We start from the raw sequence: 27,404 nt of genomic DNA, 5'->3' as shown, positions 1-27,404 counted from the left end.
CTATGACTAATTGTATTTTTATATTCTTGAGATAATAAATGTGGGATAGAAGTCTTAAAATTCTGTTAAGAAATTACTGCCATCAGGAACAAATCAGTAATAATTAATCTCCTAGACCGCATCACTTACTTAAAACAGGAACTTGCCCCCCGACTCTTCAAATGCCTAATTCTAGTAGGTTCTCTTTAAAGTTAAAACAAAATCTGTGTCAGGTATTTTTCCCACTGCCAACGAACACACGTTCTGCCATACACTGCCCTCTTCAGAAGTTGAGATGGAAAAGATAGGCTTAAATTAATTATAGAAGCATACAAGTGGTACCTAATTAAAACAGGAAGACAGGATTGTTAGCTCTTATTAATTAAGAGGGAAAATACGACACAAAAGAAAATAGAGATAGAATAGGTAGGGAGGAAACTTTAGAAATACTGTGTGAATCTTTTCTTTATATTTACCAAAGTTACTACAAAAAGTTCTCATTTAAAATATCTAGCCAAGCTACAAATAACACATTTTCTAGACATGGTTTATTTTAATAAAAAATACAGCTGAACATTTATCACAGATTACATGAAACTATACACAATGACATTCTCTCTGCATAGTAACCAACACTGATGTGTGTAACTTGAATTTTTAGATGGATTATTTATAATCCTTTAAAGTGCAATTTGTTTAAGGGTTTAAGCAAATCATAGGATAAAGGATCTTTCTAATAAATGAGTAACATTAAAAAGATATATTTGGATAAATCTTTGGAAAATCAGAACTGATTTTGCCAGATGTACTTGTGTTGTAATAATAACCCACCCCCACAAACGCCAAACTTGACTTAACTGCTGAGGATTAAGAAGATCGTCTAATTGGCAAGAGCTTTTTCTGACGTCAACATTTTTTTGTCTGTTCGATACATACTAAAAGGAACTAAGAGTCTAGAGTAGTTCCTTTAGCAGCCCTGAGTTCTATAACCACAATGGAGTTCCTGTTTGAACTTCAGAGACTGTTACAAACTTTCCCCATTCTACTTGAAGGGAAAATGAAGAACTCAGTTGCTTCTCTGACTCTCAGCGACATAACTATGCTTTGGGCTACAGTGTTACTGTCTAGGACGAAATTAAGGTAGCAAAAATGGGAGTTATCTAAGAGATAACCAGAAAATGCTTTAGAACAGAGAAATGAACTATGAGAGGAACATTTCTAGGAGCTGTCTGATGGTATAGGAGGGTTTGCAGCACGAAGGCCATCCACCGCTCTCACTGTATATTGTCATTGTTTTTGTTGTTTGTCCACTTCCTTCTGTTGGTGGAAATAATTGATTCCAACATGCTGCTGCCACCAAAAGATGACCATTAGAGGAGGAGCAAGGCTCCTTTACAACAGTAACAAAGGAGCAAACTATTTCTGAAGGCAGCAATGCCAGCCTGACGTTATTCTACTTGAAGACTATTTCCCTCTTGGAAAGCCTCTTACATGAGCGACTGTACTGGCTCAGCAATTATTCATCCAGATCGAGGGTACTTTAGGGGTTGGAGGTGGAAGGAAAAACAAAACAACTTTTCCCTCCAAGTGTAAACACAAAGCTTTAGCCGATCTTAGGAGCGCTATGATCACAGGTTTCGGCTTTCCTCAAAGTTCCTTTTTGGAAATTCTGGATGGAGCTGAGTAAGGCCCCTCGGCTCACGCCATTCACAGCCTGGGGCGGAAGCTGTGTGGGCGCCTCTGTGCTCGCAGGAGGCAAGGGAGCTGCTGGTGGCGGAGGCGCAGGTGGAGGAGGTGGGGGTAACGCGGACATCCCTGTGGAGGAAAGGGCACAGTCAGTATCTCCACACACCCTGTACCCGTGCTACCGCTCAGTCCTGGGCAGAAAGGACTTTGGTGAGACTGCAAATGATCTCCCTCAAATGGGCCAATACACCTTGTACTGTGTGATTTTTTTTTTTAAATACTTGAACAAGAAACATAGAAGCATTAAAGGGGAATTAATTAAAAGTTGCCATTTCTCCCAAGTAATAGTCATGTGAGAAAAGACTGAACAAATATCACAGATTACATGAAACTATACATAGTGACATTCTCTGCATAGATGAGGCTCTACTTCCACTTCCAAACTTTAATCATGGTCCCCAAAGAAAAGTTCCATTAGCTACTTTTTCCAGGTTCCAGGCAGCTCCACCTATTCCTGAGCTAGCAACTAAAGATAGACATCTGTATGCATAGAGCTGGGCTACTGGAATATCAATTACTAGTAAGGGATGAACGGTTCTTTAGCTGCTCCAACACACACAATATTTGAAGGACGTGATTTAACATAAAATGACAAATCACTTAGGATTCTCGGCAAGTAACCACTGTCTGCTGGGTTACGGGCTCCCCAGGGGCATCCGTCGTGAATAATCATTTCCTATTAGGTTGCATGAAAAAAACATAAAACGCTAATGTTAGCAATGCACAGCAAGGCGCAGAGGCCTTTCTCTCTCCAGCAATGGTATTCTCAGGGAGGAATCTTCCTCAAGCACCTGTGTTTCCACTGTGGCCCAACCCAGGGACAGGATGGAAATGCCCTAACCCTACATCTTTGCTGAAGTGTCAGGGGAGACTGGAATGCCGAGCTGTACCCTGGTGGGCAAGGAGAAGGAAACTGGACAGGTATCTGAAACCTCCCTTAGCTGTCAGAAACACGAACACTGGGTGCTCAAATTTTATAGTTTTGAATGAATGAATGAATTGTCCTCTTGGGACAAAATAAACACTAGGTACAGAAGACACCCTGCTGGGACTTCCCTGGCTGTCCAGTGGTTAAGACTCCATGCTTCAGTGCAGGGGGGCGTGGGTTTGATCCCTGGTCCGGGGAACTAAGAGCCCACATGCCCTGTGGCATGGCCACACACACACACAGAAAAGCCCTGCTTTAAAGAACTTGCCTGTGTCACAGCTGCTTGCAGCTCCCCGTGACTCCACATCTCTTTCTAGTCTTACCCTCTACCCCACCCCAGTGCTACCACAGAAGACATTCTGCTAGATGGCTCCCCTACCACCTCCCTCAAACTGCTACTGAGCTGTGGTGATACTAGGTAAACATACCAACCGCTACTTGAGTTTATATGGATGAGTGGTCAGGATCATCCATAAAATACTTCAGTAAGTGCAACCTTTTTACCAACTGTGATAGGCAATGGTTAAAGCATTGTATCTCATAGAAAACCACTTACCTTCCTTTACATCTTTACCCAAATCTAAGGCAGCTGAAATTAAAGAATCACACAGAGGCACACACTCATGCTCTGCAATCTTGGAATTCTCAAATAATCATATAGCAATACAAATAAACATTAAATACAGACAAATGAACAAAATGTAATTTTCACTGGTTCTGTACAATAACAACTAATGAATGAAGTGCTAGCATGTTCTATGCCAAGGTGGATGATGGGGGAATGTTCCTGGCTTTACGTTACAGGGTTACAGAGAGAAAAAGAACTTCAAACCTGAAATGACTGTTGAGATGAAAAGAGCAGGGAGAGTAAGTGTGTGACATAAGCATTCCTCTGAAGGGGGTTCTTGGAAAGTGACCCGTAAAATACCGGGAGGAGGGGAGACGGCCTCTGAAGCCTCTTGGAACTCAACTGCAGAGCCTGGAGGACTGAGTGGGCGCCAGTGCCCTCCCAGCTGCCCCCTCCCCTTCCCAGCACTCTCACCGAATGGCCAGAAAAGGCCAGCAGAATCTGGACTTGACATGTACGGCCCAACACGTACCCGAATGAGTGCCAGCATGTCTGCCTCCCAGCTTTGTGCTTTGACCCTGGCAGAAAAGTCAGTGCGGGTTATAGACGAGAAGACAGGGCTGCAGTAGCACTTGGTTCCACTAAAGGCATGGAATTGGCCATTCAGAGACTGCAGGTCTTCTAGCCTAGGATTCTCGGAGGCTAGAGATGGGCCTCAGGAACTGGACTTGGGTACAGGCTGCTATCTTGGCACAGAACTAAACTGCTTGGCCCTCGTGAGGAACCATCCCTCGACTTTGGCCTCATTACTAGGCACTCAAAATTAAAAGTGCAAATTCACTACCACAGAGTTTGGAAATTGGGGGGTGGTATTCCGTAAATGGATCTTCATCTTCCAAGTAAAGGCTGAAACTGTCTGAATGAATCGCTTTGAATATGTAGGCAGCATAAATAAATACGCTGTCCAAAGTGCCACAGGGTAGCCTGTGACTATAATACGATGCTGAGGGCTGTGAGAAAGGAGACTGTGCCCATCCAAGAGGAAAGAGCAGGTCACCTGCGGTCCCCTCACAGAGGGCCCAACCAGTCGTAAAGGGCGCGATGTCCCATGAGGTCCACCTTTCCTCATTGGGCCTGCAACAACTAGGGCAGATCCTGATATGTATGATTAGGGCCAGGAGCAGCTCAGAACCCTCTGGAAGGGGAGAGGAGGTGCAGGTCTGAAGGTCAACACTGGAGGAGGCAAGAACACAGACCCAGGGACTCACAGACTCTGATTACAGGCCCCATCGATTTTTTTTTTTTTTAAGTTTTTCCTTTTTGCCTCTTCTGTCATCCACAAAATTCCTTTAAAGGTTCACTGGAACTTAAGCTACAACACGTTGGTAATGATGTGGGAGGGGGGAATGTTAACAAGGGGCCAAATTCGGACTTGGCTCTTTGGCCTGGAGCAAACCTGGGAACAACTGCCTAATGCCCGGGCCCCCCACTCCCCAAATATGAGGGGGCGCCCCCCCAGAGGCCTCCTATCACCCTCATCCCCAGGCCGCAGACAAAACCAGGTTCCGTGTCAGACTGATTGCCAAAAGAATTCACCCAGCTTTGAAAAACATTGGCCTGCAACACCCCAGGATGACGGATGCTCCCAAACAGCTTACCTCCCGTGATCACCAGGTCAGCCCTGATCTCTCCAATCTTACCTTCTCTTAGACAAAAACCCCAAAAGCCAACTACTCCACCCTCCCCAGAACCTCAGATGGGAGCCTGGAAATCCAGCAGAGGCCCTGGAACAGGCCACAGACTGTTGCAGCAAGAGCACAGGTTAGATCTGAGTAGGAATGTCTTGCCAGAAACATCCTCCCCAGCCCCATCAAAAGGACGTTTGAGGGTCCCCTTGCCTTGGGCGAACTCTGACAGTGAGCAGTCTACTAGTGTCTGCGGCCTGGGTCTCCACACACATCAGGGGAGGCCACATGGCCGCCAGACCAACACCACACCTACCAGCTACCCTCGAGAGGGAGTGGAGGGCAGCGACCCCTGGAAGCAGGCAGGCCCCAGCTCTCTGGAACTGCCTTGGCCTCTTACCTCAGAAAGATGCGGAGGCTGTACTCATGGCCCAACTCAAGTATTGTTAAGGATGCTTAAAAAAGAACTGTTTTTCCCTATTGTCAGTTATACAAGCCGTAAGTTGCTTCCCTGTGACCAAGAATGCAACTGCCCAGTGCCTTTTCCCCTTTGTCAGAGGAACAAGGAACCGACACATTTGCAGCAACAGGACTGTGAGGTGCTGGTTTCCAAAATTAAAAGATACCGAAATGCCAAGCAGTTGATTTACAGGTTTTAGAGCTCTATTTTAAAACTAAAATCAGAGTGAAAATGAAGATTTTGAAGGTCATGATGAAAATGAAATGAATGTAAATGAAGTCACTTGGGTGCTTTTTAAAGATGCTGTATTTCATTTAAATATTCAGATAAGGAAATCGTCTCGAATCTGCTTTCCCATTTGTTCATCACTTCAGTGAGCTAGACACACTGGGTCCCATTTCACATACAGAAACAGAGCATCTTTAAAGTTAGAAAAATCAGTATAGCTTACTTTACCGAAAATTCACGTTCAAAATGGTGCATGCTCTACTGAAAACAGCAAAGAGAGAGAGAGAGAGAGAGGGGACACAAGTCATTATTCAGATTTTAGTGTCATTTAATCATATAGTAAGAGACAGTAAAATATTAGTCTGAATCACATGCTGATTATTCTCACTGCCAAACTAGGATATACTTAAGTTAACCACAAGAAGCACTGGTTTGTAAACATGACTGTGACCCTTTTAGAACATGGCAAACACACTAACAGAGTAACTAATGAGTCACTTTCCTCTTCATTCTTTTTTTTTCTTTCTTTCTTTCTTCTGAGATATTTTTAGTTATCTACAAGCATAGCACCCACTTAAGAAGACCCATCACGGTTTTACCTCCCCTGAAAAGTGGAATGGGTACTGGGAGAGTACCTAGTGTACTAAATAAGGACAGTTTATCAAGAGGGGAGAAAAATTAGAACTCATCACTTCCCCAAGCAAGTCTTCTATGGTCTAAAATAGAGATCTGTCTTTTTAAAGTTGGGAAAAGCAAGAGCACAGGGAAGTCTAAGGTGGGGCCCCTGGGCAGGAGCATGGGGCCTCTCCCCTGAAGGCAGCGGGCTCCAGAGGCTGAAGCAGTGAGCAGCATTAGCTGACCTAAGGCTAGAAAACCATTAAAAAAAAAAAAAAAAAAAGGTGGGAATTCCCTGGCTGTCCAGTGGTTAGGACTCAGCGCTTTCACTGCCAGGCCAGTTTGGGGAACTAAGATCTCACAAGGCCCGAGGCGCAGCCCAAAAAAAAAAAAGGCAAACATTTCTTCCTATCTTCTTTTTAACTGACTGGATTCCAGGTTAATTGTGAAAGATAACCCTTTCCCAGACGGTGAATCCCAGCATTCCATACCAATGTGCCCCACTGCCCAGGGGAAAATCCCTTCAGCGAGGCCCACGTGGGGCAGGGCAGGCTGACCACTGCCGACCTGGGGGGACTCTGGGAGGATGCTGGGGACACTGCCTGCCCCACCCCCAGCAGCTGAGTACCCTGGAGAGGAGCTCACACACTTGGGCTTGGAAGTGGGGAGGAAGGCTGTGAGCTGGCAGGAGAGCAGAACCAACACACTGTTCGGAGAAGGACTACAGGGCAGACCTGTGTATCCTAAAGATGGAAACTGCTTTGTGTTTGTGTAGTTTTGAGAAAAAGAGGCAGTTCTTCGGGCCAGAGCCATCAATTTTGAGTCTAGAATGGGTTTCAGACTTTGACCTGGGTAGATAAATTCTGGAAGCTCCAACATTCTAAATGAATTCATCTCTTCTTGTGCCTTACTTATTCCTTTTCTTTGTAATTTATTTTTTTTAACTGAAGTATAGTTGACGTACAATATTATATAATATTATATAAGTTACAGGTGTACAATATAATGATTCACAATTTTTAAAGGTTATAATCCATTTATAGTTATTATAAAATATTGGCGGGCCTCCCTGGTGGCGCAGTGGTTGAGAGTCCGCCTGCCGATGCAGGGGATACGGGTTCGTGCCCCGGTCTGGGAGGATCCCATATGCCGCGGAGCGGCTGGGCCCGTGAGCCATGGCCGCTGGGCCTGCGCATCCGGAGCCTGTGCTCCGCAACGGGAGAGGCCACGACAGTGAGAGGCCCGCGTACCGCAAAAAGAAAAAAAAAAAAAATATTGGCTATATTCCCTGTGTTGTACAATATGTCCTGGTAGCTTACTTTATGCATCACAGTTTGCGCCTTATTTATTCTTAACCCTTCTTCCTGTTATTCAAGTTCTCAGTCACTCTGTGCCCACAAGGCCCTGTTTTCCCTCCTCCAGCTCTCCAGATATGAAACTTCCCTCTCTCTCCAGTCATGCTCACAGACTGGGTTTCTACAAACTGCCAGGTCTCTCTTCAAAAGTATTGCTTAAAATGATAAACTTCAAGCAAGAAGGGCTAGAATTCTCTTGCAAGGCATTCATAGCTTATATCTGACAGTACTTTACTGCTTATAAAGCCCTGTTGTGTACATTATCTACCTCATAAAGACCAGACATTCTCTTAAAAGACAGCTTCAAAGTATGGAAATTACTTGTCCAAGGCCACCTGGAAAGTGGTGGAGCTACGACCCAAGCCCGGGGTTTCTAACTATGCTTTTGGAGCTCTTTTCACACCAGCCAAGCAGAGCGTTTAGCAGCACAGGCCCTGTAGTGCACCTGAGAAAGCAGGCGCTCAGGAGAAATCAAGTAGATGGGCAAAGACAGAACCAAGTTTAAATCTTGGCTCTAGTAGCCCCCACTTGTGTGACCTTTGGTCAAAGCCCTTCAATGCCACTAGTGCCTCAATTTATTTGTCTGTAAAATGGAGCTATAAGTATAATCCCTGCTCATTGGATAGGGAGGTATTCATGAGGATTAAATAAAACAGTAACTATAAATCACTTAGAACAGTGCCTAGCACAGAATAAACACTCAAAAGACGTTAAACACAATTATTCACAACAACAACAGTAATAATTTGGGTCTCCTGCTTACTAAGCTTTCCCCAAATACTCTTCTGCAAATCTTTTGTTTAAACACAAACACAAACACACACACACACACACACACACACACACACACACACACACACACACACACACACACACACACACACACACACACACACACACACACACACACACACACGATGGCAAGGCAACAGGTTTGTCTCCTCCCAAAGGGAGGGTAGGAGCAAATATCTGTGTGTCAATTAGGACCGTCTAAACCACTCAGCTCCATGAATATAGAGTGTAAACACGAGTTGGTGACACTGACCATGACATAAGTCAAGATAGTATTTTAAAGTTCTTGAAAGAATGATCTAGAGGCAGGAAACAGAAACCTTAGCAAAAAAAGAAAGTGCTAGGAATGTTCTCACTGGAAAAAAAAAAAAAGCTTTAGAGAATCCCACCCTACCTGATGGAATTGCCAGCAGACTTAAGGAAATATTTCTCCCATCAATTTGGTAAGGATTTCAAGAAGAGGCCCATGGCAGGGAAGTACAGTAAGAAACAGGAGAGGCCCCAGTCCTTACACAAATGCTGGAAAGGGCTCATGAGAGTAAGACCCCTTCGCTTAGAAACATCTGTCACTTCTGCCCCGTCTGAAAGCAACTGAGCTGAAAACCACCCTCAGCTACCACGAATGTGCTTAAAATTGATGCTTTCAGGAAGAAAGGCAACGCTATCAAACTGAACTTGCCTCAGTTGATCTATTGCTGAACAAACTGCCAAAGGGCAGGGTCCACAGTGGGTTTAGAGGATGCTTGATTAGAACTGTGAGATAGTTTCCTCTGACTCCCATGCTTTTGCCTTCTACAGAGGACATAACCCAAACCCAGACACTGAAAGTGACTCACTCAAGGTCTCTCAGTAACTAAGTGTCCTGAGGGCTTACTGTGTATCAGGCGCTGTTCTAACTCCATGGGCATGGAACTCTCTGGATCCTCGTAATAAACCCACTAGGCAGGCAGTGTTATTACCCTCCTTTACAAATGGGAAAATGATGCCAAAAGCTCAGCCTCTCTGTACACCACTGCCAAATCAAATCTCGGGGACAGAGTTTTGGGTGAAGTAGAAAAGGATGGCTTTATTACTCTGCCAGGCAAACGGGGACACAGCAGGCTCCTGCCTGGAGAAACTATGTGTCCCCACCCCAGAGGATCTGATGAAGGGTTTGATAACAACAGGTCCAAGGGTGGAGTCTCTGACAAGATCAGGGCGTGTGCCGGACTTGCACTTCCTTAATCTCATCTCAGGTGGTTTCCTGGCTGCTCCTCCCGTGATTAGCAACTCTTGCAATCTGCCCTTTGGAACTCAGGGAAGGTCATGGAGCCTGGAGTCTTGCCTACAAGAAACAGAGGACAAGAGGGCCTCCGTGCCCGGGAGTCCCACAGGGCCTCACTCGGTTTCAAAACCTGATGCCCAGGAAGGTCAAGTATCTTCTCCAAGGTCCCAGAACTAGTGAGTGGTGATTCTCAAGTTTAGGTTCCACAGCCCAAGGTGTAATTTCCAAGGGCTCCCAGAGCCAGTTGTGTTTGAGATGCTACCTTTAGCAGGAATTGCTTTTCTAAACTAGCCCTTGAAAATGAAGAATTTTCCTTCATTTCTTGAGAAAATTGCATTTTATCATAAAGCTGGAAGACACTATGCTTGACTTGGTTCCCAGATAAACCATAAATGTGGCCTAGAAGTAAAGACATAAATTGGAGTAAATGTGATTCCAGCAATAAGACAGGCAGCGTGCAGAGAGGCCGCAACATAGATGACGAGAAGCCTGGCGTCCTGTCCTGGAAGGAAAAGGACCAGTCTAAGCAGGGGCTTCCGAGCCAGAAGTTGCCACCCGTAAGCTGAGAGCCTTGCCCTCACCCAGCAGAGACCCTGAAGGCAGACCAAGTCCAAGCAAATCCACCCATAAGGATTTACTGAGCATCTCCCATGGGTACGGTAGCATGAGACTATCACCAGTTTGTAGCTCCCTGATGCCCTGTACAGAACAGAAGCTCAAGATGTCACTTTGTTGGTGGACTAGTTTTTTCAGGTGGAGATTCTCTATTTAAGAAGGGGAATCACTGGGAGAAAAAAATTACCACAGGTGGACCCCAAGGAAAGCACTTGCTTGAATTGTATCTATCATTTTGGAGCTCCTGAGAGGTGCTGGCAATGTGAGGCCACCTCAGCTGGGGCCTTGTCTGCCTGCTCATCTCTGTGACCCAGCGCTTAGCACAGTGCTGGGCGCACAGCAGCTCTCAATAAATGCATCTCCAGTAGCTGAATGAATAAACTCACCATGGGTGGCTCGCTTAGGGCCTGAAATGCTAGGTTGATAGGCAAATACTATTATTTTTATGAGACGCGTTACAATAAATAACCAGCAGAGGTCAGAGTACAGTCTCTGGGGCTGAATCAATAATTTTATCAATAAAACATTAAAGGACATAAAGGAAAAGAGGGAGCCAATACTTGCTGGGAACCTTCCATTTCTGCCAGGCATCGTGCTTGTGGCCTCACATATGTTTCCCTCTGAAACTTTACAACTCCCCTTCAGGATAGGGAACTATCCACCCAACTGCTCCCTCTCGCCTCAGATGAAGTTTTTTCCAACCTTGAGTCTAATTACAAAAGATTCCTCTTTTTCTTCTTGTTCTAAAAGTTACCTCATCTCATGCAAACCTGCTACTGTATGAGAATCCTCCCACCGAGAACTCAGGTCAATTAGAGGATTCATCAAAAATAATCCATACAGACTGAATTCTCCAAGGCGTTTAAAAATGAGCACTGGCAGGTAACTTCCCACATCCAATGCACACAGCAAAGTGCTCTGAGCTACCGGATAGACACCTCATTTGTTAAAGGAGGCTTCATGGATTCTCCCTATTCTCTCCAGTTTCCTTAATATGTCTAAGTGGTGTGAAATTAATATCCTATCTTCTAGAAAATGCCTCAGCATGATCTGGGCAGTGGCTCCCCCCAAATTTCTGATCGGCCTATACAGGTCACCTCTACAAAAGACAGAGAAGTATATTTTCTATATTGATCAATATTTGGAAGCTTTCTTGTAAAATCTGCTGACAAAGTCAGACACGAAATAGAATATTATCCCCCATCAGCCAGGTGCTTTGCTATTAAAATAGGCCCTGGGCCCAGAACACTCAACAGCAAACTACCAGTAACCAGGCTCGGCCAGCAAGGAGAGACACCCACCAGAGACAGATGCGAGGCCTTCAAACCAGTCCCCTTACATTTGACTGTTGTTTTGGGGGGTTTTTTTGGAAGGTCAGTTAGAAGCATTTGAGGGCTGTCGGGTAATGCTCTTGGTAGCTCCTGGGCACCACTTTAAGCCTTAATGAATATGGTGTCATCAACTCATAAATCAACCCCAGCCCATGACTCTCCCTCCAGACAGCTGCAGCAGCTCTTCTAAGCACAGCCAGCCGACAAGCTCTGAGTGGCAGAACCGACTTCTCTGACAACCAGAACATCTGGTTCAGTTAAGAAGTGAAAGGAGATACTGGTGCCCCAGTGTGTTTTTATGAGGCTTGCAAAATGGTTAGGAGAGAGCTATTAGTTCAAAAAAGAAAGAAGCAAGATAGCATTATGAGGCCACTCCATAGAATTAGAGATAATTTTTATAAGTATTCCCTGAAATAAACTTTTTACATTTTTCAAACAAAACTCCCAGTATCTGTCTGATTTAAGTCACAAAGGCAAAACAAAGGCTAGCCAGCCACAGAAAAATATTCAGGTGACGAAATGCAGAGCAGAATAAAGCACAAATAGTTATCGGGAAATCAGAAGCTCGGTGGGTAGTTCACTCCCATACCCAGGCACTTCACCAGTTGTGCTCTGTGACAAAGCGGACACTGTGACTGGGCTCCCTGAGGAGAGAGCCCCGGCAGGACCCGGCCCCTGGGCAGCAGCGCGATTGTTTTGTTCAGCTGAGCGCGTACCCAGACAGGCTGTGATCTGAGGAGCCTGCGTGAGGCTTTTCAGCAGAGAGAGCGAGCTGGAGGTGGGGGCAGTGAGCAGCCCTGAAGCCGACCATCCGGCTCCCCGTGAAATCCAACTTTAGAGACCTGGACCCTCGTCTCTCCCAAGTGACACTGCTAATCTGCACTCCCACTGGTTTCTCTGGAGGAGGCTAGTCCCCTCTGACCCCTGAGATGTTTGGGCCAAGGTGAGAAGAGAAAGCCCCACCCTTCTCCCGGGCTGGTGCAGAAGGGAAGGCAGGTTACTCCGCCTCTTCACTAACCTGCTGTGGAGGGTGGAGTCGGCGATGACGGGGATGTCAGAGGTGAGCTGGCCCCAGATCCTGCTAAGAGAAAACACAGAGAGACCCTCATGGGGACCAAAGGAAGACATCTGGAGCTTGGTCGGAGCCGGCACCCACCACTGTCTGAGATTCTGCACTTGGCTGAGTGTGTGAGCCTTGTGGGAAAAAGCGAGGTGGGGCAGAGAATTCAGGGACGGGACCCCTGACCACAGGCGTCCAACCCGCTTCCTTCCCCGGGCCTCGTTGCCTCCCACTGCTCCCCACAGCCTGCCTGGTTTGCAACCAACTTTGTGCAATCCAATGGCTTATGCAACTGGCTGCAGTGTCTCTTCCTGACCCAAGCCCTGTCCTTGGGTAATGAAGGACAAATGACAGTGCCACAGCAGTAGAGGTGACAGAGAGGTGCAGAGCAACCTGGTGGAGGCCTCTCCAAAAGAAGCGAGAGTTCCCCACCACATCCACCCAGGAATACTCTCTGGAGAAGTTCCATTTTACCAGCAGGCATATTCAATGGATTAGGATCCGCCTACTCAGTGTGTGGATTTCCCAGGCCTTTTCTTACCTGAAATTCAGTAAATACCATGATTTACATTTAAATAATGTACATATTCCCATACGTTGCATGTTTTTTCTGGACCTAGTAACCTTTTTATATTTCAAATATTGCCAAATTCCCAGTATCTCCTCCATTGCTCAGAAATCCCCAGAATACGTCCTCCTGGCTTGACATGGAAGTAGCTCAATGAGCAGATGGAAGCTCCCACATGAGCTCCCTCCCTCACATGGCAGTCCTATCAAGGGATTACCAAAGCTCCTGGAGGGCTGAGGCCATGCCCCTGAGAAGCCACTAGCTGTCCTGGGGCAGCCTCCCACTACCTCCCGCACACCCACAGGACGTGGCGGGCACAGCACGGACACTGAGCACGAGGAGAAATGTCCTAATGAAGCCACACCTCCCTCCAGCTGCATACCCTTCCACCATCTGCAATATCCTCTCGCCTCCCTGTAAAAGGGAGAGGCGTTTCACTGAAAAAGATGGTGAAATTCAACCCATCCTGATATCATACTGCTTGTAGTGCTAACACAGATTTTAAGGGGAAGAAGGTTTGAATTTGGGATTCCAGTGGGGTCTGGAGATGATCTATACATTTCCATCAACTGCTACTTTGCTTTCCTAAACTCCCTGAGGTGGTGTCTGGGAGTCCTTGGCATCCCATCCAGCTGCATCTGGCAAAGAGCCTTGCAGGCAGGCAGGGCCTCAGGAAGGTGGAGTACACCAAGCCAGGCTTTCTCTGCTTTATAAAGAAGTAGATGGGGCTTCCCTGGTGGCACAGTGGTTGAGAGTCCGCCTGCCGATGCAGGGGACACGGGTCCGTGCCCTGGTCTGGGAAGATCCCACGTGCCACGGAGCGGTTGGGCCCGTGAGCCATGGCCGCTGAGCCTGCGCGTCCGGAGCCTGTGCTCCGCAACGGGAGAGGCCACAACAGTGAGAGGCCCACGTACCAGAAAAAAAAAAAAAAAAAGAAGTAGATGCTGGACAGAGTGCCTGCCAGGGTGACAGGCTAGTTGGAGACATGAGTCTCAGCCTAGTGATGACAATGACTGGCCTATGTCCATCCCATCAACCATGGAGAAAACAGACCTCCAACTCTGAAATTACCTACCGGCCACAACAGCCTCCAGCCCCTTCTCCTCTCCCAGCCTCCATCCCCAAAGAGCCTGCCTTGGTCCCCACAGGGACCTTCAGGGCCTGGAGCCTCCCCTCCTTCTCTTCCCTCCTAGCTCTTCCCTCCAGAGCCCGTCTCTGGCTTGGCTCTCCAAGCAGTGGTGCTGGCATGATTCCCACCCTCCCTCTGGAGTCTATAATCTTCTCCCATCCCAACTCTTCCAATTTCAGCTCTACCCACACTGCCTGCATTCTCTGGCTATGGCTAGACCAGCCTTCAGGTCTTGCGAACCCCTCACTTCCTCTTCTCTTGCCCCTGGCAGATGTCTTCCTCACTGCCTTCCCTGAGAAGACCTGAGAAGGCATGAGCTGTGAACACCCTCAATTTCCTCCCCTCCTTCCACTTTTAAACACCTCTACTCTTCACCTACCCCTCCTGGCTCCTGACACCAGGAAGGGATGGATGGGTTTCCTCCAAGGCTGAGACTGACAGCTGGGCTCTTGATGCTACCCTTTGACCCCCAGCCCCCTCACTCCCCCCAACAATCACTCTCTCTTTTGCATCTTCAACTTCTCCGTCTCTACTTGGTCCTTATCCTGCCTGGAAGTATATGCAGCTATCCCTCAACCTAAAAAAACCCTCCCCTTCCTTTGGTCCTCCAGGACTAAACCAAACCTGCCCCTGTTAGGATGAAACCTTCCCTTCTCTATGTGGAACTCTACTTCACAGACCATAAGGCAGAAGAACTAGAAGGTCCCAAGGGATCACTTGATCTGATTTCCAAAGATGGGGACATTAGGGCCCAAAGCTAGCAGAGCTGGGCAAGGGGCATCCAGGAGTGACAGCAAGGATAACCAACTCATGACACTGCACTCTGTGCCATCTTGGCCCTCCTGGAATGTTGCATTTTGCCATCCCCACACACTACAGAGGCCTTTCCTTGATGCAGGAGGGCATATCCTTCTGCCACGTGGGGACCAAGCAGAGGGCAGGATTTAGGGCCATTTCAGTTCCTATAGGCTCTGCTGATAAACAGGAGGCCTTGCATTGTAAGTTGGGTGGGTTTTTCTTCCAGGGCTGATGCTGCCGTCAGCGAGGAGGCTGGTTACCCAGTAAGCTCTGAGGTGCCTTCTAGCACTTGAGTCCTGTGAGCCTCTGAATGCTGGGGCAATCCTTCCCTGGTGACAGAGTTCTTTTGTTCTCTGCAATGGTCACCACACTGCCCAGGAGAACCCAAGAACCTTGACTCCTGGTCCTAACCTTTGGGACCTGGGCCCCACTTCAACCTATAACCACTTACCTGAATTATTGGAGTTGCTGTATTTTGCTGAATGCTCTTCACTATTTTCAAGAGCAGATCGTTTTGACTTCTTTAAAAATAAAAAATAGAGGAGGAAAAGCAAAGAATAAACGTACCAGAATAAAAACATTTTCCAGGCACAGTTAGACTAGCTACACACAAAGTCATATTTGGCCTCATAACTTAATACAGCGAAGAAGCCACAAGCCAAAACTAAAGGGAGAAATAAAACCAAGAATGCTGAGTTTACTCTCTCAGGTCAGTCATTCCCCGCAATTACATTAAGGCCATAATCAGCCCAGCAAGCCAGGAAACTCTATGGTCCATTTCTCTGCTGATATTATATGGCTTTTCTTTCAGAAGCTGCAAACCAGTCATCTGGAAATGGTTTTAGCTTTCATGGAGATAAAGCGCAGAATCTTTCATTAACTAAATGGGCATCATTAACCTAGAACTTTTTTCACATGTAGTCAGGAATTCGCAAGAAAGAATTCAGAGAGACACCGGACTTACCTTTCGAGCTAAGATCTTCCTCTTTTTTCTTTCTTCTTCGGATCCATGGTGAGACTGAGCTCTCGTCAGTCTTCGATGCTGGTGGATCTTTAAGAGACCACAATTCACCACAACTGTAAGCATATCCTACACTAATGAAAATCTCTAACATGTTTTGCCAAATCAAATCATTTGGATGAAAAATCTTTCCTTGCTCAGCCTGTCTGCCTCCAAGCTTGGGTCTGGATGTCTGGGAGAAGAGTGTGCCAGCAGATGAAGACCTTTCTCTCTCCCCGAGTTCCTTCCTGCCTTTCTCTCTCTTACGGAAAATGAGTGTGGTCCCCAGTGCCTTTGGAGCATGGAGTGTGTGTGCCCCACCACCACCCAGTCTGTCCTGATCATAAAGGATGACTGATCTTTGTGGACATGTTTGTTTCCCCCACAGGCTGAGCTCCTTGAGGGTAGGACTGTGAAGTACTTGGCTGTCTCGCAGCATTGAACATGGAGCCTGGTCCAGAGCAAGTATGCAAGAACTGTTTATGGAATGAACACTCAGCTACAAGTAAATCACTGTGATCACCACAGCAGAGGATGGGGACACTAAAAGATCAAAAGGCAACGAGGAACTATTAGCAATTTACCTGTTTCTGTTCTTCAATTAGCCTCTTTTCTATACATTCTTTGGCAATTCTCAATGCCTCTTTTAACTTTGTGGGGATCTGAAAGAAGAGAAAGTACATAATCTATTGAGTAAAATAGCTGGAGAGTCTCTCAAGTCCCAGTTTGAATAAAAAACAGTTGCTAGTCAAGGAAGAGGACACCTGGAATGAAATCAGTTACAAGCTGTCCACTTGACTCCTATCCTGGCCACTTTTGGTATCCCCAAACACACTCACCTCATTAGCATGTTTTAGCAATAAATATATAAAACTAACACATAAATAAGCATGATGTATGTTTCAAGTATTTCAAGTTATTCTCAAGGAACCCCAAATTACCAAAACAATCCTGAAAAAGAAGATGGAAACTGGAGGCCTCACGCTCCCTGATTTTAAAATGTATTACAAAGCTACAGAAAACAGTGTGATACTGGCAATAAAGACAGACACACAGACCAATGGAACAGAGAGCCCAGAAATTAACCCTCATGCCAAAAGCACACAGTGAGAAAAGAACAGTTTCTTCAATAAATGCTGCTGGTAAAACTGGATATCTACATGCAAAAGAATGAAGCTGGACCCCTACCTTACACTGTATGCAAAAATTAACTCAAAATTGGATTAAAGACCTAAACCTAAGACCTAAAAACATAAAACTCTTAGAAGAAAACATAGAGAGAAAGCTTTGTGATAATGGATTTGGCAATAATTTCTTGGACAGGACACCAAAAGCACAGGCAACAAAAGCCAAAATAGACAAATGGGACTGCATCAAGCTTAAATCAAGCTTAAAACTTCTGAACATCAAAGGAAACTATCAACAGAGTGAAAAGGCAACCTACGGAATAGGAGAAAATAAATGGAAATCATACATCTGATAAGGAGTTAACATCCAGAATATGTAAAGAACTCCTACAACTCAAAAACAAAAACATAAGTAATCAATTAAAAAATGAACTTGAGGGCTTCCCTGGTGGTGCAGTGGTTGGGAGTCCGCCTGCCGATGCAGGGGACGCGGGATCATGCCCCGGTCCGGGAGGATCCCGCGTGCCGCGGAGCGGCTCGGCCCGTGAGCCATGGCCACTGGGCCTGCGTGTCTGGAGCCTGTGCTCTGCAGCGGGAGAGGCCGCAGCAGTGAGGGGCTGGCGTACCGCAAAAAAAAAAAAAAAAAAATGGACTTGTGACCAAAAATGGATTATGCCACAGTAAACCTGAAAAAATAAAATAAAATAAAGAGCAGAAAATCAAAGGAAAAAAATGGCAAAGGACCTAAACAGACACTTCTCCAATGAAGATACACAAATGGCCAACAAGCATATGGAAAGATGATCAATATCTCCAATCATGAGAGAAATGCAAACCAAAACCACAATGAGATATCACCTCACATATTAGGATGGTAACTATCAAAAAAACAGAAAATAACAAATGTTGGTGAGGATGGAAAAAATTGTACACTACTGGTGGGAATGTAAAATGGCACAGCAGCTATGGAAAATAGTATAGAAGTTCCTCAAAAAAATCTAAAAATAGAATTACCAGTAGATGATCCAGCAATCCTACTTCTGGGTATATATCCAAAAGAACTGAAAGCAGGATATCAAAGTATGCCCCATGTTCATTGAAGAATTATTCACAATAGCCAAGGGATGGAAGAAACCCACATGTCCATTGATAGATGAATTGATAAATAAAATGTGGTATATACACACAGGGGAATATTATTCAGCCTTAAAAAGGAAAGAAATACTGTCACATGCTTATAACATGGATGAACCTTGAGGACATTACACTGGGTGAGATAAGCCTGTCACAAAAGGACAAATCCTGTATGATTCCGTTTATATGAGATATCTAAAAGGTAAAATGTGTTTGCCAAAGGGCTGCGGGTGGAAAAATTGGGAGTTGTACTTAAGATGGTTCTCGAGTTTCGGTTTGCAAGATGAAAAAGTTCCAAAGATCTTTTACACGACAATGTGAATACACTTCACACCACTGAGTAGTACACTTAAAAATGGCTAAGAGGATACATTTTACATGATGTTTTTATCATAATTAAAAACAAAAAATATATAAAGCTTACTGGAACACATACACACAAATTCAAGTAATTATAATATTTTATAACTTCAGAGGGATTTTCTCTGTGAAAGACTTATTTCCTCCCTCCCTCCCTCCCTTCCTTCCTTTCTTTCTTAAGACTTATTTTCTGAATTTCACAAGATTAAGTTTTTTCTTACTGGAAGATGCTGTTAACAAAAGCTTAGTGTGGTTCTGAGCTTGTCATTTCTTAATTTATTAGTTTTTCAAACCATGAGGAGTTCAGGCCTAGAAAACAGACACTCAGACCATGTTCAACTTTTTGTTTCTACTATTCTTTTAAAAATTTAAGTTTAGGGGACTTCACTGGTGGTCCAGTGATTAAGAATCTGCCTTCCAGTGCAGAGGACGCGGTTCGATCCCTGGTCGGGGAACTACCATCCCACATGCTGCGGGGCAACTATTGAGCTCGCATGCCTCAACTAGAGAGCCTGCGTGCCACAAACTACAGAGTCCACGCGCTCTGGAACCTGTGTGCCACAACTAGAGAGAAGCCTGCACGCTACAACGAAGAGCCTGCGCGCCACAACTAAGATCCGATGCAGCCAAAACCAAATAAATAAATAAAACGAATATTAAAAAAAAAAATTAAGTTTAAAAAAGTTTTGAGTAGGTAATACACAGTGATATGGTTCAAAACTCAGAAGGCATAAAAAGGGTATATCCACAGTAAAAAACATCCCACCTAGTCCCCCACCATGGACGCAACCAACATCACCCGTCTCTTGTGTATCTTTCCAGAAAGAAAACAGACATACAAGAGATTAACACTGGTTTTTAAGATCACAGTGTCTTTGCTGCAGGCTCCCTGGCTTGGAGGAAGAACAAGGGGTGATGATAACCCCTGGGCTGGACTACTAGGGTTGAGGAGAGCATACTTATTTACAAGGCTAAATGCGTTTCCTGAAGAGTTTCAGTAACAAAGACATGAATTTAAGTTTTTTTTTTCCTACATCAGATCCAAAGAAGCTATTATTGTCAGAACTCCTCTAACTGGCAAAAAACAGGGCAGAGGAAAGCTTCTCCCTTGCCTATAAATCTTCTGACCCCACCCTGTTTGGGGTTTTCTTTCTTTTTTTCCCCCTGCTAAATGTAATTTCTTCGTAAGAGTTTTACAGGTTTTGGGGGAATAGAGAGAGGAGAAAGAGAAATATCCTTCATCTCTCTACCCAAAACAATGCTAACAGGGAGTGCCCAGCCCTGAACTAGGCGTTCTCAGGGATCATCTCAGTTGTCCAGTGACAACAGACAAGTTTTACTCACCAATTCTACACAACTAGTAAACGTAGACCCAAAGAATAGGTCCTTGCCCATATATCAGTGGCTCTCAAATGAGAGTGATTTTGCCCCCGTCCCCTCCCTAGGGGACAGTTGGCTGCATCTGGAAGCAGTTTTCACAGTCACACAGCTGTGGGGTGGAATGACAGTACTACTTGTATCTAGTGGGTACAGGCCAGGGGTGCTGCTCAACATCCCACAACGCACAGCAGAGCCCCAGCAACAAAGAACAGCTACCTGGTCCAAAGTGTCAAAGGTCAGGGCTGAGAAACCCTGCCTTAGATAAATGGCTGGTATCATGAAAGCAAAGCAAGGCATCAACCTGGTTTGGGGGAGTTCCAAAGCCCCTGCTCTTTTTTTTTTTTTAAATTGGGATATAGTTGTTTTTACAATGTTGGGTTAGTTTCTACTGTACAGCGAAGTGGAGTTCCCTGTGCTATACAGCAGGTTCTCATTAGTTATCTATCTTCTACATATTAGTGTATACATGTCAATCCCAATCTCCTAACTCATGCCACCCAGCTTCCTCCCTTGATGTCCATACGTTTGTTCCAAAGCCCCTGCTCTTTGCGTAACACCACATAACACTGCCACTTCCCAGGATACTTCCTTCCAGTCCTTATTCTAGACAGAGGGGTTTTTTTTTTTTACACACTGTATTTTATATCCTGTTTTTTCCCCTTAGCCCAAATAATAATCATTTTCCAGGCTACTACAATCTTTATAAATTTTACTTTTATTAGATAAAACGCATTTAATCCAATACATGTACTTAAATTATTAAGCTATTCCCTCATTATAGGATATTTAGATTATTTGCAATTTTTCTTTATTAAAATAAAGAAGGCTGCTGGCCATTCCCGTTCCACAAGGATTAAGCTGCAACCCACTGCAATTGCCCCCAGAAGGTTCACCCTGGGGGGAATTCAGGGTGGAGAAAAACAGGAAGCATTCTGTGCTTTGGATATACAGGACCCTAGAGAGTTAAGATGCCTATCTAAGGAAAAATTCCAATGACCCCAGATTCTTGGCATCTTTCATACATAGAAAAACACTAAAATCATTAACTTCAGGTGTCTGTCTTCTGTGATTAGCAGTAATCTTTTTTTTTTTTCCTTTGTGGCACGCGGGCCTCTCACTGTTGTGGCCTCTCCCATTGCGGAGCACAGGCTCCGGACACGCAGGCTCAGCGGCCATGGCTCACGGGCCCAGCCGCTCCACGGCATGTGGGATCCTCCCAGACCAGGGCACGAACCTGTGTCACCTGCATTGGCAGGCAGATTCTCAACCACTGCACCACCAGGGAAGCCCTAGCAGTAATCTTTTTACGCTTGACTACATGTTTTTTTCCAGCAAAAAGTTCATATATATCCTGGCCCCTCCCCTGCCTCTTCATAGTTCCTTAGAGCTATCTAAGAGGATGTCTCCTGGCTACTGTCCTCAATAAGGTCCCCAAATAAAAATGCTCTTAAGTGTGCATTCTTCCAGTCCACACTTATAAATACTGTACCTTCTTTTTTTGATTAAAAAAATGCTAACTTTCCAAGTACACATTCATGTCACAAACCAATAAATGATATAATTTGCTTTACCTTAAACTGTGGCTTTTCGGAAGTAGTTAGCAGAACATCACTGAATAATCTGTAAAGAAAAGAAACAAACAAAAATATCTTTCTTAAACCAGGTGCACTCCCAGAACAGGATCAAAGCAGAATGAGACAGCTTTCGCCCATCAAGTCCCCCACAACATCCCCCAGCCCCGGGCCAACCCACCATCTCGTGTTTATCAAACTCAAAGGAGTTTCCAGGCCACCCAAGGTGACCTCCAGAAACCCGCCACTCCCCACCATCTCGGAGCTCTCCAGGGGGACTGGGTCAGCCGTGTAGGGGAGGTGATTTCCCCACTGAGGGGTGAGAGTCTTCTCACGCTACATAGTGAATTAACGTTTTGAAAAGAAATTTGCACATTATTTATTGTATTTATATTATATTGCAAATAATATATGCAGTAGATATTTCTAAACAGAGTAATTGGCTTTCCTTTTTTTTTTTGCCCCAGAGGAGGACAACATTTATTCTAGAGCTCAATATAATAAAGACATGAGAGTAAGTAAAAAAGGAATTGTTCTGATTGGAATCCAATGAGAAAATAATTTTCTTCTAAGAAAAGTAGTGTTTCTCATGCTCTCTTAAAAAGAAATAGCAGCTCTGGGAGAATATAAATTCTCTCTTCAAAAGTGTGTTTTTTGTTTTTTGTTTTTATAAAGGGAGCTATTTATTATTTTTTAAAATACATTTATTTTATTTATTTATTTTTTGCTGTGTTGGGTCTTCATTGCTGCGCGTGGGCTTTCTCTAGTTGTGGCGAGCAGGGGCTACTCTTTGTTGAGGTGCGCAGCCATCTCATTGCCGTGGCTTTTCTTGTTGCAGAGCACGGGCTCTAGGCTCAGGGGCTTCAGTAGTTGTGGCACGCGAGCTCAGTAGTTCTGGCTCGCAGGCTCTAGAGCACAGGCTCAGCAGCTGTGGCACATGGGCCTAGTTGCTCCGCAGCATGAGGGATCCTCCCAGACCAGGGCTCGAACCCGTGTCCCCTGCATTGGCAGGCGGATTCTCAACCGCTGTGCCACCAGGGAGGCCCAAAAGTGTGTTATTAAAAACAATAGCATGAGGAATTCGGAACTGTTTTGGCTAAAACAGGTCAGAGAACTTAAATGGTTGTCTGGGCAGTGCCCAAAAGGCTCTAAGTAAGTCTTTCCTTGAACGGTCCCCCTTTTTAAAAAACAGGAACTACATCACAAGTAGAAGTGACAGGGTTAACTTTTCCTCACAGCACTCCCTGGGCGGCCTGGAGGTGGAGACAGAACTCTCCTCTTCAAGGCTGAGGGTCCACTTATTTCCAGACAACACGTTTTGAACTGAACAGAGTTCACACCTCTCCAGGTGCTGTCTCAAGGCTGAAGCCCACACGGTAGAGAGACTTAAGTGAAGAAAAATTACCTGGATTCACTTTAGAACTGGAAGACTGGGAGAAAAATGTGAAGAGCTTTGGAGCAGGGGGTGCGACTACAAACCCAAGTAAATTAACGTGGATACAAGCCGTTCCCTAACTACAAATGCATATGTTCTAAAAGTGTGTGTGAAAATTGTTTTGTTCCCCTGACTAGATCTATTTTTCCATGTTTACACTGTTATTAACGGTGGCTGGTTCAGGCGGCGAGGCACCAGTGTGAGTCAGACATTAGGAAGTCACATCCATGTGGCGGGGTCTTGGGCCGCTCTGTCCGTCACAGCCTCCTCAGGGCCTAGGACGGCTTCGGAGCTGGAGTAGACTTTCCCTAACACAAGGAATCTGAACGTATCACCGCCTCCTCTGACCTCGGGCTGTACGTACCTCAAGCTGTCCCGCTTTATTTCCCCATACAACTGTTTCCCAAATACATCTGTTTACAGGGCAGTGGGTAAGTCGCAAGGCACAGAGTATAAGCTGAATCAATAGGAAGCATAACTAACATTTAATAAGCTCTGCTTTAGTAACTGGCACTGTACTAGGAATCATCGCAATGAATCCTCCCAACAGCCCTCTGAGGTGGGGGCTATTATTGTCCCCATTTACAGATGAGGAAACTCAGCTTCCAGAGGTTAGGAAACCTGCCCAAGGTCACCCAGGTAGAAGTGGTAAGGCTGGGCCCACCCCCAGGTCTGTCTAACCTCAGAAACATGCTTCTTAACCACCCTGCTGCCTTTCCATGAAGGAATAGAAAACATACCTAAAGGAAAGGCCGCAAAGCACTATTTCACCCACCTCACTTGACTATTCATAACGCTGTTTAAAGGAGAATGTCTCCTGAGCTCTACGCCCCAGCACAGTGCCTGGTACATGTCAGACGTTAGATACGTGTTACCCAGTGAGTAAATGAACAAACAAGTGCAGGGGAGGCCAGAGCCACGCTGCCCTCCTCCGAGAGGCCAGACCCTCCCCAGACAGCGGCTAGTGAAGCAGCCACAGCCGTGGGCCACGCGGTGCACTGAAACAGGGTGGCCCCCCTTCAGTACCTCCCAAGCGGGAAGTCCACGTATACAACGCCAACATGGACAGGGAGAGACACACGTGAAGACGACACTGATGTGAAGAGAGAGCAGTCAGGCTATGGTGCAGAGAGGTCACAAGGAAAGGTCAGGACATCATGTGGCAAGTGACCGTCAGCAAGCAGGTCAGGGTGACTCTGCGGGGACGCTGTTGAGTCTCTACCAGGACCAGACACTTGGGCTAGTGGTCCACACAGTTAGGAGGGTTACAGCCAAGGTGTGGGATTAACTTACGGCATCTGTAAGAGCCGGGAGACGGTGGGCATGCCATTTTTACAGGCTTCACAAGACAGCGTCGACTCCAACACGGCCACTTGAAATGAACAGATACACATTTTAGTTCCACAGGACATGCTGGCAAATCCACTTGGTGATGAAAAGTTCGACACCGCTTTGCCACAGCTGTCTGCGGGCTGATCAGGACAGTGTCAAAACTCTTCACGCACAGACAGATGGCATACGTGCCGGGGAGGGGGATGCTGGCAAGACTGATGCTACTGACGCCTCAGAAGAACTGGTCCGGGAACCACGTGCTGACAGGAAGCTAAAGATGTTCCAGAGGTACGTGGAGGAGGGATTCAAGGTATCACCCACAAATACGTTTGCTCTCTGAAGAGAGAAGTAAACACTACACAGAAGTAAACTTCTGAACTTGAGCGACATTTCTCTGCTTGCCTGCTTTTAGTCAAAACCATCACACGAAATGCCAACTGTTAGGATCGCACCATCCCACACCTTGGATGATGTAAACAAAAGCAGCCAGATTTTTCTACTTGCAGGTAACTGTTCAGTTTCAGCTGTTCTGTTCAAACTCAACCCAAAGAAGTCTCGGGGCCCATTCTCTGGAACCACCTCATTTGATACAAAACTAGCACTGGTGGAGGGTTGCCCCGCATGCCTGGAGGGCACAGTGGTCCAAGACCTGCCCTGCCCTCCCCTCCCTCTGCTCTGGCAGTGAGTTCTGAGCTGGCTGTGGATGGGGATGAAAGGGTCCCCGGATGACTCTGCATCCGTCCCCACATCCCTTCTTCTTACAGGTGCCCACCCATCCCCGCACTCGCTTCAGCCCCCTCAGTAATGCTAGAAGAGCTCCTGGATCCAAGGTGCCAGGTATCTGCATTCCTGTCTGCCTTTCCTAGCCCTGGGCTTGCCAGGCTCTCCTCTACCATGTGTCTAGCCTGTGGCTGTCCTCGCAGGTCTCTCTCCAGCCTTGGTCTGACTCCTGACACCAGCCTGAGTCCGTAAGACTGGCTGCAACTTTCCTGCTCCTGGCTCCTGCTTCTGTATCAGACTCAGTCTGGCCATACTTCTCTCTTCACATCCTGTTGCTTCCAAAATTCTAATGCATGTTATAAAATGTCCCCTGAGGTTTCAGATAGCCTGACAAATAGAAAAGCTATCTGAATTTTCAGGGAAATGCATTTAAGGAAGTCACTCAAATTACTTTTAGACGAGTTAAGACTTTCTGGCTGTGGAACGTAGCAACTTCCTCTGGGTCTTCCCTGGACTCTGGAAAGAGGGTGAGTAGCTCTGCACATTACAAGGGCCCAGAAGGCCCCTCCACACCCCATACTGACCCACAGCCATAGATGGTGCAGGAGGGAAGGAGTCTACAGGCACTGAGTCTGGCGGTCGTCCGTAAGTCATTTCATACAGTAAGTGGCCAAAGCAGTGGACGTCCACACTCTCCAATGTCTGCAGAAGAAAAGAGAGCAGCGGCATATTTGGCCTTTGCTTTGGCTTTGTGAATCCCAAGCCTCCTGCCCTGGGCTTCCACTAAGAAATATGGCCCAGGGGCAACCCCACTCACAACTGGTAGTGATGACCCAATTCCAAAGACTTTTGTAAAAGCTCACAAAACATTGCTCTGACCAAAGGTCTTGGTCCTACCCTCCATGGTATTCCAGTCACTGGTTCCATGCCCTCCTTGTCCCAGCTCCCACCTCAACTAGCCTCTCGGAGAAACAGCAGTGCTGTGGGAGAACAGCACCAACAGGCATGCCTACCCCAACTGTACCTGTCACTGATTAGTGCGTATCTCTTACAGTGGCAGATCATGCATCCTGCCATGGGGATAATTTATACCTAAATATAAACCTGCTGTTTCATGACTTTCAGCAACTTACATTGATTTTCCTGAATTGTGAGAAATAAGATCGGTAGAAGGAAGGAAGGCCCAACAAGGAATTCTCAAGGTCCAGCAGCCGGCAAGTGTCCCCTTCCAACATCACGTTGGAAGCATGAAGATGCCCATAAGGGAATCCCTTGTCATGGAGAAACTTTAGTACCTATTAAAAAATAGGTAGAGGTCACATTCCCCCCCGCCCCAACTCGTTCAGATACAAGACAGGTTAAACTTTGCTTTTTCAGTCAATATATTTTGAAATAAAACCAAACCGGTCACTGGGGAGATTCCTAGAAAAAAAATTAAACAAGATAGCTGTGTTATCTTGGCACCAAGATAAAGATCAACCGAAAATAACACAAAAGTTGGTACTCACACAATAAAGTTCTTAAATCAGACACTAACTTAGGAATTTCCAATAGCTAAGCTTTTGGAACTTTGTTGATCTAAATTACTGCCTTAGTCTCAAATGTTTGCTTTTTGGGATAAAATATGACAATGTCACCAGTTTATAAGCCATCAGACAACTTAAACTACTTTGGATATTGCCTGAGAACTTTCCCAAAAGAGTATGGTGAGGCTGGGTGAAATTCCAATGCAACTTAAACCAAAATTAAATAACTCTTACCTCTAATATTTGCCGCCCATATGTTTTTATTTGCTGAAGTTCAAGGCCTTGAATCTTCTTAGGGTTGCAGTACTTCCTTAGGAATGGGTCTTTTGGTTTTGCCTTTGGAAAGGAACAAAGAGCACATAAGAAGGCAGGAGACTGGTCGAATTCTACACACGGCCTCCCTGAACAGGCAGCACGCTAAGAGGCTGGGGGACACCAGATGAGTCCAGCTGTCAGGATGTGGGCTCTTAAATACGGCAGTCTGCACAGTTAATAGAAAGAGGCTGACCTGGGTTCCAGCCTTTCTCTAGTCCAGTGAAGACGCAGAAGTCTTGTATACTGTTAGAATTCTTCAGTATTGCTTTTTTTAACATACAGAAGTGTTAATTATAGTTATCATGTTGTATACTACATCTCTAGTACTTATTTATATTACTTATCTTACAGCTGTGAGTTTATACCTTTTGACAGCCTTCTTC

General features: G+C 45.7%; 1 protein-coding gene across 4 annotated transcripts in view; it reads right to left on the bottom strand.

The window, feature by feature from the left end:
• Nucleotides 1-530: 530 nt before the first annotated feature.
• PXK (PX domain containing serine/threonine kinase like) overlaps nt 531-27,404 on the bottom strand; it is a 77,515-nt gene continuing 50,641 nt past the window's right edge. Inside the window, exons 9-19 of one of the 4 annotated variants that reach the window (XM_060109315.1) lie at nt 26,941-27,042; nt 26,314-26,475; nt 25,765-25,882; nt 24,422-24,500; nt 21,694-21,742; nt 16,706-16,783; nt 16,086-16,172; nt 15,573-15,642; nt 12,585-12,647; nt 3,206-3,242; nt 531-1,794 (exon numbers count right to left, since the gene is read on the bottom strand). In XM_060109315.1, coding sequence (XP_059965298.1) covers nt 1,608-1,794; nt 3,206-3,242; nt 12,585-12,647; nt 15,573-15,642; nt 16,086-16,172; nt 16,706-16,783; nt 21,694-21,742; nt 24,422-24,500; nt 25,765-25,882; nt 26,314-26,475; nt 26,941-27,042 — 1,032 coding nt within the window. In that variant the 3' untranslated portion in view covers nt 531-1,607. The remainder of the gene's footprint in view (nt 1,795-3,205; nt 3,243-12,584; nt 12,648-15,572; nt 15,643-16,085; nt 16,173-16,705; nt 16,784-21,693; nt 21,743-24,421; nt 24,501-25,764; nt 25,883-26,313; nt 26,476-26,940; nt 27,043-27,404) is intronic. The other 3 variants (XM_060109316.1, XM_060109313.1, XM_060109314.1) reach the window with 3 other exon arrangements.

The sequence above is a fragment of the Mesoplodon densirostris genome, chromosome 10, assembly GCF_025265405.1.
Source record: "Mesoplodon densirostris isolate mMesDen1 chromosome 10, mMesDen1 primary haplotype, whole genome shotgun sequence".
NCBI classification, from domain to species: Eukaryota; Metazoa; Chordata; class Mammalia; order Artiodactyla; family Ziphiidae; genus Mesoplodon; species Mesoplodon densirostris.
The sequence above is the reverse complement of the archived record's forward strand: the minus strand, read 5'-3'. Positions and strand labels throughout refer to the sequence as shown.